Raw genomic sequence first — 15,436 nt, 5'->3', positions numbered from 1 at the left:
TGTTTACTTGTAATATTCAGTTAAAGATCTTTGAGACAAGCTAGTACGATGAAGCAAAAACAGTTCAGTGGAGTCTGCATTTGAATATATAATTATATACATAATGCCTAAGGAAAACTTTTTAGTTTTGAAGTATATTCCATTGTATTTCTGTATTTGTGAAAGCTACACAGTCTGGTGAAATGTGTATACTGAGTGAGAGTAATTTATTTATTAGACTTATATACCGCTTCATAGGGCTTTCAGCCCTCTCTAAGCTGTTTAAATGTAAGAATTGGTGGAAAGCTATGCCCTTCATATTAACATTTCATTCTAAAATACAAACTTTGCCACTAATGTATCCAATGGGACTCAATAGGATTTCCTTCTGAACCTTTGTGCTTGGCGGCGCTGTTAACGAATCCAATTAAATGGGCCGATGGTGAGTCTTACAACTTCCCGGTTAAAGAAGACAGACTTGATATCTCCCCTGCCTTCACACACTTTTTATCTTTTCACACGGCAGTCCTTAAATAGTCCTAGATCAAGGTTTGATTGGTCTCTAACCAGAACTCTGAGGGAAGCTAAAATTTAATGTTTCATCGACGTCCCTTTCCCCATCGTCCCCCGCGCCAATGGGGCTATCGTATCTTCTGCCCGGTTTCTCCCGCGGGATTCTCTTCTCGGTGGACAGAACTCTTTCCCGCCGATTCTTATTACTCAGCTGTGGGAAATCTGAAACACGAGCGTTCCTGCCCGCCCGCCCCCTCCCCGCGCTTCCACCCGAGAGCAACACCATAAAATCAAAAGAAAGGAGATCCAGTTGCCTAAGGAGAACCTTTTGATTTAGACGCGTCAGCGAGGGTTTTTCTCCCTTCTTCTAATTCAGTGTTTCTCAACCTTGGCAACTTGAAGTCCTGTGGACTTCAACTCCCAGAATCCCCCAGCCAGCATAGCTGGAATCCACAAGTCTGGGAGTTGAAGTCCACAGGACTTCAAGTTGCCAAGGTTGAGAAACACTGTTCTAATTCGTTAACGGAGGGTCAATGTTAGAGGAAATTTCTGTTCTGAAGGCGGGGGAAATGCATTTCCCCCACCCCTGGCCGGTTCATTTTTTTGTTTAAAGGCGGGAGAGAAAGGCGGCTGAAATTGGTCAAGGCTTCAGCGGGGCTACTCGTCGTTATCAGAAAATGGACGGTCTCATTTTGGTATCGCCAATTGTGTGAACTCCGCGTGGCTCGGAGTTCATGTCGGAACAACATGGTTTATATTTTGGGTAAACCAAGTCAAGTCATTTGGGGCTTAGCCAACTACAGTTTGGGAAATGGTAACAAGCGTTAATCGAACCCGAAACTTCGGAAATACGCAGCCTTTCTCTCCTGGATGGATTCATTCTTTTCGCTAATGGTATCGATTGGAAGCGTTTCGGGGAGTGCGGCCGTGGATCCAGCTGCTCCCCCCCTTTTTTTTTTCCTCATGGCCAACGTTTATTCGAGCCTTTTATACATTCCAAGCACGTGGGAGAATCTCGGAGGGACTGGTTTTGTAAGCAAAAAAGGTTTACAAATACAACGAAATAACATCATTTTCCACAACGCTTGGCAAGTTTCTTTTTAAGTAATGAACAAATAGTTAGGCCAGGGGTCCCCAAACTTGGCAACTTTTTAAGACTTGTGGATTCCAGCTATGCTGGCTGGAGAATTCTGGGAGTTGAAGTCCACAAGTCTTAAAAAGTTGCCAAGTTTGGGAACCCCTGAGGTAGACGACCAATTACAGTCCTGCTTCCACAAGAAAGCGCCAAGACGAATCCCTGGAACTCTTGGAGGAAGGACGCAATCCGGAGCGATCCATTTCGACGGAAGCGCTTTTGGATATTTTTGAAATCAATCCTTTCGCTGATTTCGACTGCTAACTCCTAAAAGGCTCTTGGTCGGGAAGGGCGGGGACTTTCTACGAAACGATTCGAGGGCCAAAAAGGGGGAAGGGAAAACCGCGTGTCCGAGGCAAAAGACGCCCGTCAAAACCCGCGGTGTTGCGAAGGCGGCCCCTTTTCTCCCACAATAGGGAAAAAAACAAAACAAATGTGGAAACTTCGGCTTCGCAGGTCCTTCGATTTTGTTTCAGGGGAGCCCGTAGCGCATCCTCTCAATGCAAGGGAAGTCCGAAGGAAAACGGGACCTGCTCCCAGCGCTCCCTCCTTCTACTTAGGCCCAATCGTTTAGCCCTTACTTATACATCTCGACGCCTCGCTCGGTCTCCTCCCCGTCTCTTTTTAGGACCGGAAATCAGACCAGCTTAATTTGAACTGGCGAACACTGGATGACCACGAAGACTAGACGGGCAGCGGTCTTTGCTGCCACGAGACGGCCGTCCGGAGTTTTGCACATAGAAAGTGGCTTGCGGGGTGTTCGAAGCTCCCGCAAGGGAAGCCGGAAGCTATAAGGCCGACTCGGCTTAGAGGGCTTAGCCTCCCCGAAACTGCGAGGCTTGGGCGCAGCGGAAGGTTCAGGAAGGAGCAGCAAGTAGCTGGCTTCCTCGGGATTGAGAAATTAAGCAGCATCACCCCCTGATGGGCCTGTCTTGGATGTGACCGCACCGATTGTAAACTCCCCATGGGATCCATCCAGAAACTAGAGTCGTGCAGAACGACTTTTAATTCGGGGAGGAGATTTAACGGAAGGAATCGCCGCACCATTCCTCACGTTTGTCCCCTACAGCGAGATTCGGGTTCACAGGTATCCACAAGGCATGGTCGAAAAACGTAAGACGGCGGCCCACGAAGTTGAGATCGAAATAACTCCCTTATTTGTGTGCCGCCATCTTGACTTTTTTGACCACCTTGCGGGTCTGCACTTTTAGGGCGTCGTAACTTCCCATAACTTTCCCCGACCATGTGGGGCTTCCATATTCCAATGGAGCGGAAAGCCCATCGATAAACCAAGCATTGTTTCCAGACCAGGTTGCGTTTGACGTCGAGTCGGTCAGACTTTGGGTTAATCTGCCTGAAAGAAGCCACGAACTAAGTAGGGTGGCTACAAATTTTGAGTGGGCGATTTTGTGCGAACACAGCTTGGATCTGTTCTTAGCTTCTGGCACTTGCGCCCTCCTGACTCCATCGCTTTCACCAGACTGAGTCGGTTTATGGTTCACCCTAAGAGTCTACATTATTTGCGGAAACCACGAATTACCTCGATAAGCCCGTCGGATGAAGGCAGGAGCTGGACACCTACCGTCCGCCAGCAGGTAACTGCGGGAAACGGTGCCCTGGGACCGCAGGCCCGAGAGAAGGGCGCGAGTAATAGGTGGGCCTGCGGAAGGCGCGCTAGCCACCCACGCAGAAGCCGCGGCTCCTTCTCGGCTGCAGCCGCTGATTATGCCGCGCGCGAGACCGGCGAAAGAAGCACCGCCTCTGGGTAGCAAGATGAGGGAGTCGGGGTGAGCCACTGCCCTTCCTTGGGAAGGCAGCTTAGAAAGCTACGCTGGGAACCTCGCCCTTCAGTCCCTACCCTCCAGAAGAGGAAAAGCATCGGCCAGAGAAGCAAGCTCTCCGGGCCTGTCCTGTCCAGCGGCTGCCGGCCTTCGGGGCCACGCCGGCTGGATGAATCGAGCTGCTTAAAGTGGTCCAGAGCTGGGAGCTTGAGGGTCGGTCCGGTCCCCGCTCTCCTCCCTCGAGCGCTGCCAGAGAGCCACCCGTGTCTAACAGACGGCGGCGTACAGGCTCAGCTCCGCACGCGGAGGCGCTGCGTCTTCCCCGAGCCTCCGCCTTTTGCTTTGGGTCTGGCCGCTGCGGGAGGCTTAAGGGGTTCCCGCAGAAACGCGGGATGCCGTTTAAGGACGGCGATTCCCAAACGAGACCGCAGTTCCCCGGCCAGCAAAATATCTCCTCGAGGACCCGCGTAGGCAAAGCAGCGCTCCTGCAGCTGAGCAGCAAAGGAAAAACGTGGTTTATTGTAGCGGGAAACTAGGTTAGGTGTAAATTAGGCGTTTTGTATCTGTTGCTTTTAAGCGAGGCGACCTTTTCTCTGCCCTCCTCTCTGCAGCTGTTGTCCATCAAGGTTTGCCGGGACCATTGTCCTCGCAGCCGCCTTCCTGCGGGAGAACCGCCTTGTAGCAGCTGAGCGTGCGAACTTAATAGTTCTGCACTGCAGAAAAGCCGGTAAAGGAAATGAATCCTCTAATGATCCTTATAGCACCGTCCTCTGCCGGTAGTTCTCATTCAGAACAACACGTCTTACTTTCGAGGAAGCAGGACTTAGATTGCATTGGAAGGCCCCCAAATCGTTCCGGAAATGTATACTCAAACCACAAACCGCCATCGAAGCAAATCTACCCAGGAGTAAATTGTGTCACAGCTTGGTCCAAAACAGGCATGCATGGAAATACGGCTTTAGAGGAAGAAAAGTGTAAGTCTAACATAGCTGAGTCAGCGGACCTCCACACACACATATACCACCCCGAGAAACATGTTTGCGGTGTAATCCTATCCAATTTACCTATTTAGTAAATCACATTGTGTTGGAGATTATTCACTGTCTGTTTCATCATTAAAGCGCCACCGAGTTCTTATTCGTACCTCTAGAAATGTACTTTTAAGAGCCTTTATAATTGCAAAATTAGGATTCAGAAAAGAAGCCAATCCAAGGAAACAAATCTTCCCAAAACTAACCTAGGCTGCAGTCCAATATGCCTTTCCCAAGGGATAAAATCCATATAAATATAGCACACTATCCAAATTATTTTTTCCTCCCGGGGAAAATGGGAAGATTTGGCTTACTTCGAATGAAGTCCCGCATCCACGTACCTGACACCAAGCCCCTCTGAAAGAGAAGGAAGCGATAAGGATTGTCAATTTTTAGGGCTTTTCACGGATAGCAAATAGCAATCCTATAAGCATCTATTGCCGCCCACCTTTTCTCAGGCAGCCCCTTTCCTCGCCCCAGGTGCGTTTCCCAGCGATACGAGAGAGACAGAAACAGAGATCACACTTGCACCGGCCTCTATATCTCTCTCTCAAATGCATCAATATAGAATTGCCCTCCTCGGGAATGGCAATACAGAACCCAACAATCTCAGTCAATACGGCCCACGACGGCAGGGTTGAGCGTTGTAGCCTAGTTTATGTGAAGGACACAGGAAAAGGGGACGGCTGCGCTTCCCCTCCCCCTCCGAGTTTGAGGGCTGTTGGATCGCCAGCTAACCTTCCGAAGAAAGTTCGGGAAGGTTCCGGGCTGAGCTGCCCCCCCCCCCTCCTTAAAGAGAAGCGCGCGGGAGGCGGGGTGACTCCCACCGAGGAGATAGACACGCGCCTGCCGAGCCCGGCTCCCCGGCTCTTCCGCCAGACAGGTTGGCCCCACACTTCGGCTTCTGGGCGGGGATTAGGGGCCTCAGCCGCCCCCCCGAAGGGCGCCTGCAGCTCTGCCTTTTCTCCGCCTCACAGGTGCCGCGTCTTTTCCAGACGGGCGCGCAGGGATGGCTTCTTCGTTGGCGGGGACCGCGCCCTCCAAAGAGGCCGGCGTTGCCGAGGGCGCCGGCGGCGAGTCCATGCTGATGCTGTTCCACGGCTGTCCCGCCGGTGCCGCTTCCTTTGGCCCCGCTCTGCACCCGCCGCTCTTCTTCGACGCCATGCCTCCGACCGTCGTCTTCCAGTCGCCGGCGTCGGCTGCCGGGGGCCTGAGCCCGGGCTCGCCTCCGCTGCCGCCTTTCCCCTTCCAGCGGCTACCCGCCACTTACCTGGGGCCGCCGCTGCCGCCTCCGCCGCCCCCCTTCCTCTTCTCCGGCCGCCGCCGCTGCCCCGACCTGTGCCGGTCTTGCCCGCGCCCTTCCCCGGGAAGAAAGCCTCGCCCAGAAAGAGAAGCAGCCTCGAAGGGACGCCGGACTCGGAGCAGCGCCCGCCCAGCTACCGCTTCACGGCCCAGGAGCTCCACGCCGTCCTCTACGGCGCCCTGCCCGGCGGGAGGCAGCCGCGCGCCCTCTCGGCAGGTGGGCCCCAGTCCGGGTAAGGGAAGCGGCTGAGCCGGCGCTTTCCCTTCGCTTTCTCGCTGCGGGTCTTGGGGCAATTCTGCCCAATTTCGACCCCGAAAGCCTCGCTTCTGCTTTGGGCGAGTTTGAAAGAGAGGCGCTTTTGCTCAGATCGCCCTCGACTGCTCCCTTAATTGTATCGCGCCTGGCTTGCTTTGGGGAAAAAAACTTCTCGTTCTCGGAAGGGAAGGGAACGGACTGGCGCATTCTTTAAGCTTTAGCCCCACTAATCCAAACCACGCAGGAAGTTTCTTCTGATACTTAGGTCTCTAGGTAAGCCGGGCTGAAGCCCAAGGAAAGATGCCCTGGATCCCGAGGGGGAAGCGGCCGGAAATTCTGCTAGGAGGCTGGTTGGAAACCGCTTTTCTTCTAGTAAAGAGGCTGCTTCTCCTGACTTTGGATCCCTTCCCCGAAAGGCTGAGCAAACCTTTGGTCTGGTGCCTAAGGAGTTCTCGAACCTGCCTTAATCTTGGTTGGTAATGGTTTTTTTTCCAGTTAGTTGTCTGATTCCTGGCAAAAGCAAGCATCGATTCAAAGCATCAAGGATGCCGGTTGGCAGGAGAAATATATCGGCAGCAGCACAGACCCTTTTTCTGCAGCAGGAAGGATGTTAAAAAGGGAGGAGAAGGAGAAGAGTGAAATGGTTTAAGAAGGAAGCTTCTGTGTACTTTGATGCATTTAGGGGAGGGATAAATAAATCATTGCTCTGGCATGTTATGTTGACTGGGCATTAATGTTTTTGTTAACAAAATATTGGGTGGGGAATTTAATGAAACATTTCATTATTTTCAATAAATGTCTTCAAGATAAAATGGCCCAAAATAAGCGTATCTAACATCCCTTTCAGATCCATTGGTTCACAACTCTTCTGGCTCCCAACCAGGATGGTATAGAGTTATATGTTTTTCTGAATGGTGCCTTACCCTCTTTGCACTTGTCCCCTTCTTTGCATATCAGTTCAGTGGCAACTTGAACCACTTTGCTCTGTGATTTATCACATAGGCATTTCAACTGAGGTAGTTAAAGTGGACATATGGTAGTCTGTGCATATCTGGTAGAGCTACTGCTCTGTTTATATTATGGCAATTCGTGGCATCTTATTTTAGATTAAATCTAGTTTAGCAGAATTTTCAATTGGAGCACACTTACTTATTCTTGCTTCTTAAAGACCTGTCGATTGTATCTCTGCTTTTCTTTCAGGAGATACTGACAGTCACCCCCCCTGCTGGATAGATCAACCCTACAACTTCCCAAAGGTAGTACATTTGTGTTCATTTCGGAAGGATGTTCGCTGTCCATCACTGAATTCTTTATAGATAATATTTCTGCCTTGACTTTACTAATCAGTTTGGTTTCTTCCTTTTAGGTCTGACTGTGTTGCAGACTGTATTTATCGATGGGCCACAGTTGGGTGTCTTCTGCACAGAAACCATTCTTAAGGGTATTCGGTTTGGTCCTTTCCAAGGCAAAGTGGTCAACACTAGCGAGATTAAAACTTATGATGACAATTCTTTGATGTGGGAGGTACTTGAAATTGCACCTTCTGCCTTAGAACAGTTGAAAGGTGGTAGGGATCGAGGAGGGGGGGAAACAAAAACAATGTTTACCACTTCCATCCCTGCTATGCATGGTATAGCTGTGTAGGTTAGATACCGCCTCTCTATCCCTGAATTTGTTGATTTTTTAAAAAAAAATTCCCCAAGGAATTTTCCAAAAAAATAATTATATTCACCTAAGTCTGAACATCAAAGATTCAGTCATCCCTTTGCTCTTTCCAAAGTCAACCATTCAATTGTCTGGGTGTTAAAGGTGGTTCAATATTGGGTAACAAGGTGTTTGAAAGCCTTGGCCAAGAAGTACCTGGATGTTTGCATTTCTTAAATGTGTGTTTGTTTTTCAGATTTTTGAAGATGGTCAATTGAGTCATTTCATTGACGGCAGAGGTTCTTCTGGAAACTGGATGTCATTCGTGAACTGTGCCCGCTTCCCAGAGGAGCAAAACCTGACAGCCCTTCAGTGCCAAGGCCAGATCTATTATGAGAGTTGCAAAGAAATTACACCTGGCCAAGAACTTCTGGTCTGGTATGGTGATTGTTACTCACAGTTTCTTGGCATCCCTATCAGCCTCAAAGGAACAGCAGAAGAAAAGCGAACCCCAAAACATACTGAAGGTCAGTTTGCAAACCTTTCCCCTCTGAATAGCAGTTAAATTCAAACAATTAGTCATCTTTTGTCTCTTGCATGTTACGAGAACCTACTACAAATCTTTTAGGGAATTTGAGGAAACACAAAAAACCAGTAGTTAGAACAAACCATCATTAAGCTCACTATGGGTAGTATGCTATGCAAGCAAGCAAATGTCTCACCTTGGCCAGTATTCTCCCATAGGCTAATGGTTGGAAGCAAGTATCCTTTCTAAGAAAACTGAGGACTGAGGTGTTCAGTTGAGTCTCAAGTGTTGAGACAGAAGTACAGTTCTTGATTGCTGGAGGAGGCTAATGTTTTTTAAAGGAGTACAGTAGCTATATTTGGTTTTCTGCAGCAAAATATATAAAGTGAGCATTAAAGGTGAATTAAGTCATAGAATATATTTTCAGAAAGGGAAGCTGGTTTTCTTTTAAAATACTAGCAACCTCACCAATGCAGTTGCAAGACATCTGTATGTTTCCATTTAGCCTTTACCTAGTCATTTTCTTTGTTATACAGAACAACTTTGTCCCAAAAGTGCTTTTTCAAGAGGAAACTGGGCTTCCTTGTTTTTCTTTGAAGACCTTTCACTTCTCATCCAAGAAGCTTCTTCAGTCTCTGAAGAACTGAAGAAGCTTCTTGAATGAGAAGCAAAAGGTCTTCAAAGAAAAACAAGGAAGTCCAGTTTCCTCTTGAAAAAGCACCTTTGGGACAACCATAACCTCGATGACTGAGAATCTGTATAGACAGAACTTTGTATTATACTTGCCTTCTGATTGCTGCCCATGTCTTTTGCTATAAGTTGTCTTTAGGTCCTCAGGTGATTTTCCCCTCTTTCTTTGTAGAATCTGTGGAGGGTTATGAATGCGGGCGGTGTGAAAAAGTCTTTGCCTACAGATACTACCGGGACAAACATCTGAAATACACACGGTGTGTTGACCAAGGGAACAGAAAATTCCCATGCCATCTTTGCAACCGATCTTTTGAAAAGCGGGACCGTCTGAGGATCCACATTCTCCATGTTCATGAGAAGCACAGACCTCATAAAGTAAGACATTCAGTATCTTTATGTTATTCTAGTAGAATCTCTGGGGAGTCTTCCATGATTTACAACATGGAAGCAGCAGTGATGAGAGAGTGGTGTTAAGCATAATTAGAGTGTCATCTCATTTCAATTTCTCAGGACTTAGGACTGGGCTTTTGGGACAGGAATTTATTCATTAGCATAAGACAAATGAGAGAGATGGTATCTCTGTTCTGATTATTTTTCTGTTGGAATTCTCCTCAAGAAGCACTCAGTAAACAATCTTACTTGGAATTAAAATCTAATACCATAAAATTTATTTCAGACTGAAAATGGTTCTAGGCTTTTAGTTTGATGGCTTGAACCCAAACTACCATTTCTTGTAATCTTGATTTGTAATCTTGTGTTTTCAAAGAATTGAAAAGGTTTTTATCGCAAGTCATGCTCTCTCTAGTATTTTAGTAGCTCATAAGTACATGTGTATCAGTAGTAGTCTTCTAAATTTTGGTCATCGTTTTATTGATGGAATCCAAGTGAAGAACGTTGGTGATTCTATTGCTGGTTTGTGCTAGAGTTGCAGCACCTTGTCTGGTTTCAGCCAGAATTCCTGAACATCACCAGATTAGGCTGCAAAAATCAAGAAACCTGTTTATGGCAGAAATCTCCATCTAGTTATCTAGTGGTTGTTCTGCCCAAAGGTGTACAATCAGCATACAGTTGATATCACACCACATGGTGACAGGTGGTCTCCTCCAGAGGTTTCATATAGAAACAGGAATGAAGAAAATACCAACCCTTGAGGGATCCTGAAAGGTAGGGGTCAGATTTATCGCCCCTCATCAGCACTGAGAATAGCCTCAGAGAAAGGAAGTGAACCAGGACAGCACAGTGCCTTCCCATCCCTGGAACCATTCCAGAAGAATCACATGGATGATAGTATCAAAAGCTGCTGAAAGAGTGAGAATAGATAGACACTCTTGCCACCATCTCGCTCCTGCCAAAGATAATCAAAAAGTGCAATCCATCCCATATCCATGCCTGAATCCCCAGTTAAAGGGCTTCATCCAGGATCCTTTGGAACTGCAGCATAACCACCTTCTCAAATGGGAAGGTTGGAGTCAGGATGAAAATTATCCATGTAAGTGGCATCAAGCAATGGCTTCTTAAGAAGGGGGAGAATCATAGCCACCATAAAGGACTAAAGCACCACCCTCTCTACCAGAAAGACATTTATCATCCCCAGTAACTACATGTGCATCAGCTCCTGGGATGCCAGGAGTGTCAAATCTCAAAATGCTCAGGGTGTCATCCTCAAAAGCAGCAGCATCACTTGATGTATCACAACTTTTTTCCCTTTGCTAAAATGGGTGGGGTGGCCAGTGTGTGACATATCCAGCCCACCGGACGCAGGTTTGACAGCCCTGCCTTAGCCTGTTAGGAGCACAATGCAAATGAACTAAGCCACTGAAATGATTTCCTTTTGAAAGCATGTTGTTTCCAAAAATTGAGGCTTTAAAAGAAATTAAGAAGTAAATTAGATATTTAATATTCTGAGTAGATTTTCAATGATTCAAACTGTCTGATCAAGCAGGAAATAAGTATATTATTTTAATGATTTCTGAGATAGCTTTCATTGAGATAGCTAGAAAGAATTTTGTAATTTCATGCTATGGAAGCTTAAGTGAGACACTTAAATTACCTTTTCTGCGAAGGAACTATGATTGCAATTCAAGTAAATACATAGTTGAAAGTAAGTGCAATTTAATTCATTGGGGTATACATTTAAGGAGGCATGCTTAGGATATGAGCTTCCTTTGAAAACTATTTTTCCAACAGAGGAGATCAGATTGTCTGGAAATAAAACATGTATATGGTTTTTTTTAAATAGATGAATTATATGTGCATCTGACATAGAGAATATACACCATGACACTCATATACACCATCATACATAGTGTCTAAAATTAATGTTAATAATTTAAATGATTAATTTGCTTGTCTGACTGTAACTTTTAAATACATATGAAGACAGTTTGAATTTAAGACAGCAATTACATATATACTTAGAAGTTTCAGTGTATTCAGTGCATCTTATGTATGTGTGTGTGTGTATATACATACATACATACATTACATACATACATACATTTGCAAGAAAAAGTATGTGAACCCCTTGGGATTACATGGAGTTTTGCATGAATTGGTCATAAAATGTGCTCTGAACTTCATCTAAGTCACAACAATAGACAAACACAGTCTGCTGAAAATAATACACAAACATTAGATGTTGCCATGGTTTAATTGCACATAAGATGTAAACATTCACAGTGCAGGGAGGAAAAAGTATGTGAGCCTAATGACGTCTCCAAGAGCTAATTGGAGCCAGGAGTGAGCCAACCTTGACTCCAATCAGTGTGATGATATTGGATGTGTTGCTGACAGCTGTTCTGCCCTTTAAAAACACACACCTGTTGTGGGTTTACTGGTTTCAAGAAGCACTGTCTGATGTGAACCATGCCTCTCAGAAAAGAGCTCTAAGAAGACCTACGATCAAAAATTGTTGACTTGCATGAAGCTGGAAAGGGTTACAAAAGTATCTCCAAAAGCCTTGATGTTCATGTGTCCACGGTAATACAGACTGTCTACAAATGGAGAAAGTTTAGCACTCTTGCTACTCTCCCTAGGTGTGGTCGTCCTGTAAAAATGACTGCAAGAGCACAGTGCAGAATGCTTCATGAGGTAAAGAAGAATCCTAGAGTGTCAGCTAAAGACCTATAGAAATCTCTGGCACATGCTAACATTTTTGTTGACACATCTACAATAAGGAAAACATTAAACAAGAATGGAGTACATGGGGACACCACGGAGGAAGCCATTGCTGTCCAAATATATATATATATTGCAGCACGTTTGAAGTTTGCAAAAGAGCACCTGGATGTTCCACAGCACTACTGGCAAAATATACTGCGGACAGATGAAACCAAAATTGAGTTGTTTGGGAAAAACACACAATACTATGTGTGGAGAAAAAAAGGCACAGCACACCAACATCAAAACCTCATTCCCCACTGTAAAACATGGCGGAGGGGAGCATCATGATTTGGGGCTGCTTTGCTGCCTCAGGGCCTGGATGGATTGTTGTCATTGATGGGAAATGAATTCCAGAGTTATCCAGACATTTTGCAGGAAACGTACGACCATATGTCTGCCAACTGAAGCTCCGCAGGATGCAACAGGACAATGACCCAAAGCATACAAATAAGTCAACACAAAAATGGCTTCAACAGCACAGAATACGCCCTCTGGAGTGGCCCAGTCAGAGTCCTGACCTCAACCCGATTGAAATGCTGTGGCATGACCTTAAGAGGCGATTCACACCAGACATCCCAAGAATATTGCTACACTGAAACAGTTTTGTGAAGAGGAGTGGTCCACAATTACTCAGATCGTTGTGCAGGTCTGATCTGCAACTACAAGAAACATTTGGTTGAGATTATTGCTGCCAAAGGAGGGTCAACCAGTTATTAAGTCCAAGGGTTCACATACTTTTTCCTCCCTGCACTGTGAATGTTTACATCTTATGTGCCATTAAACCATGGCAACATCTAATGTTTTTCAGCAGACTGTGTTTTTCTATTGTTGTGACTGAGATGAAGTTCAGAGCACATTTTATGACAAATTCATTCAAAACTCCACATAATCCCAAGGGGTTCACATACTTTTTCTTGCAACTGTATGTATATATACGGCACAGAAATTAAATATTTTCTTATAAATTGAGCAGATAATAGACTGGGAATAAACCAAAACTGGGCAGGGAGAAAAGAAAAGGTAGATCCTCTTTCTTATCACAGGGAAAGACAGTTTTTGTACTCATGGCAATTATGTATCCCAGATAAATAAAGAATGCTAGAATAATTATCAAGAGAGCACTACGAATATAATTCAGAAGTATCTTGTGGGAAACAGCTGTTTATATTTCTAAAAGTATCTGTGTGCCAGGTATTAATGTGCATGATTTGGGGAAAGATGCTTATGTTCTTTGGGAATGTCTGTGGCATGTGCATAAGACCAATGAAAATATTGTTGCAGTGTTAACCCTACTCCTACTAGGACGTTGCTTGCATGCTCCAAAGGGATAGAGTAGTTACGCCTTTTTTTTCAAATTCTGAAATCCCCAAAAGATTGTTTGCTTCCAGAATATCTGAAGCATTTCTTCCAATAATTTTTGAAAAGTTCAGAGCCTCACATGTATATTGTTATGCAATGACGACTGCTGTAACATGTGGTAATTCACCTGCATGAAATGAATGTTTGCACATTTCTAGCTCCTACCAGAATGGGATCTAACTGCTTCTGCTGTTACAGAATAATTAGATATTTTTTTCTCATTTTAGTGCTCTGTGTGTGGTAAAAGTTTCTCTCAGTCCTCTAGTCTAAACAAGCACACGAGGGTGCATTCTGGAGAACGACCATATAAGTGTGTATACTGCAACAAGGTGAGGAACGTTTCTTGCAATTCTCTTGCAATGTTTCAATTTTTCATAAATTGGAATATTTGGTCCCCTCATTAGCCATTTGGGGTCATCATTCACTAGAATGATGTAGTTATGGAATCATTCTGAGTTTGCCCTACCAGCTGCTTTTCTTTTGTTTGTAACAAAGATGGATTAAGAGAAGTTTTCACTTATAAGCATGAGATTAAGAGTCCCCAAAGTTATGAACACTGCAGTTACTGAGATTGGCCCCCGATTATTACAAATATTTCATGTTTCTGGCATTTTGTTTCTGGGTCTAATTACTTTCTCATCTATTCCCTTGATCTTTGCAGGCCTTCACTGCATCCAGCATCCTGCGTACTCACATTCGCCAACATTCAGGAGAGAAGCCTTCAAGTGTAAGCACTGCGGTAAAGTGTTTGCTTCACACGCTGCCCATGACAGTCATGTGAGACGCACACACAATTCTAAAGACAAAGGCTCTAAATGTACGCTGTGTGATAAAATATTTCTAGAGGCAGAAGAATTTCGCTTCCATATGAAATTCCACAAAACCCTTTAGCCAGCAAAATAATGGTTGGGCCATCTCTGCTTACCTGTGGACGTTATGTACATTTAATATGGTGCTGTATTCACAGGTAGGCAGAATGAACTGGTCAAAATGCAGGACATTATGACCTCTGGTCTTTCAATCCATATATGGCCTTGTCTGCCCACCATCAATAAAGATATGCTGCAACTTAGATTTCAGGTTTTTTTTATTGTGGCCGTCATGGTTGTCTTTTATGTGACCTGGGAAATAATGATTGTGACTCTTGGCAATAGTAACCTAAACTGGAGATGGGCATATGTAACTAAGACTTCATTTTGTCAGACAATGTCTTTTCCACCCAGGTAAAGTTTCTACTGATTTTTTTTCTCAATGATTATTTGTCATCTTCAGATTTTAGTTTTTGTTTAGACCTGTGTTTTACCTGAGTAGCCTGTATATTCCATCAAAGGACAAAAGATTAAGGTAACTTCTGGATTTTATATTCATGGTGCAAATAGTAACTTAATGACACAAGGGAGAGCCTACTTTAAAAGTCTGCACCTTCTCCCACAATTTCATCCTTTAACTGATCTTGCAGACCTTATAAACAAAATCCATTAACTTCATTTCCCTCCACCCTTAGCCTGTTTTCTAAAGCAGGCTAGATTTGGTTTAGCAGGTACTAAACCGGACATTGTTTTGGTTTAGCAGGCACTAAACCAGGCATTGTGACTTTAAAACATAGTATATGATTCATGTCCATTATAAAGCTGGTTGTGGTTTGTTCTATGATTAAACTGAGCACAATGAAGAAACACTCGGACTTTATGTGGATTTGGAGACTATCAAAAGTAGCATGCGTATGTAGTATAAGAAAAGAAACACAAAATACTCCCATTATTGATGTATATAGGGCTATTGTACCTTGGTTGCAAAAAGTTTGCAGAATTCTCTGATACAGGTAATCCTTCAGTTACATTCAGAATTGGGACCAGAATTAATACATATATCACATGACTGCATCATTTAGTTATGGCAATACTGCCCACACGGTAACTGATTCCACCAGTCATTACCTGAGAATCCATCCAATCCAAGCCTTTCTGGGCTTGGTCCCTCCAACTCCTGAACCTCGTTTTTGCTAAGGTAAGGGACTGCTGCCCCTTTAACTCCCCCTACTGCCTGTTCTCTCCGTCT

General features: G+C 45.0%; 1 protein-coding gene across 1 annotated transcript; it reads left to right on the top strand.

The window, feature by feature from the left end:
- Positions 1–3,120: 3,120 nt before the first annotated feature.
- PRDM14 (PR/SET domain 14) lies at positions 3,121–14,269 on the top strand. The gene is given in 8 exon segments (XM_032222275.1): positions 3,121–3,222; positions 7,211–7,253; positions 7,364–7,521; positions 7,898–8,168; positions 9,030–9,232; positions 13,606–13,707; positions 14,040–14,097; positions 14,100–14,269. Coding segments are annotated over 8 exon segments (1,107 nt in total).
- Positions 14,270–15,436: the final 1,167 nt, after the last annotated feature.

This window comes from Thamnophis elegans, chromosome 8 (genome assembly GCF_009769535.1).
Source record: "Thamnophis elegans isolate rThaEle1 chromosome 8, rThaEle1.pri, whole genome shotgun sequence".
Lineage (NCBI taxonomy): Eukaryota > Metazoa > Chordata > Lepidosauria > Squamata > Colubridae > Thamnophis > Thamnophis elegans.
The sequence above is the reverse complement of the archived record's forward strand: the minus strand, read 5'-3'. Positions and strand labels throughout refer to the sequence as shown.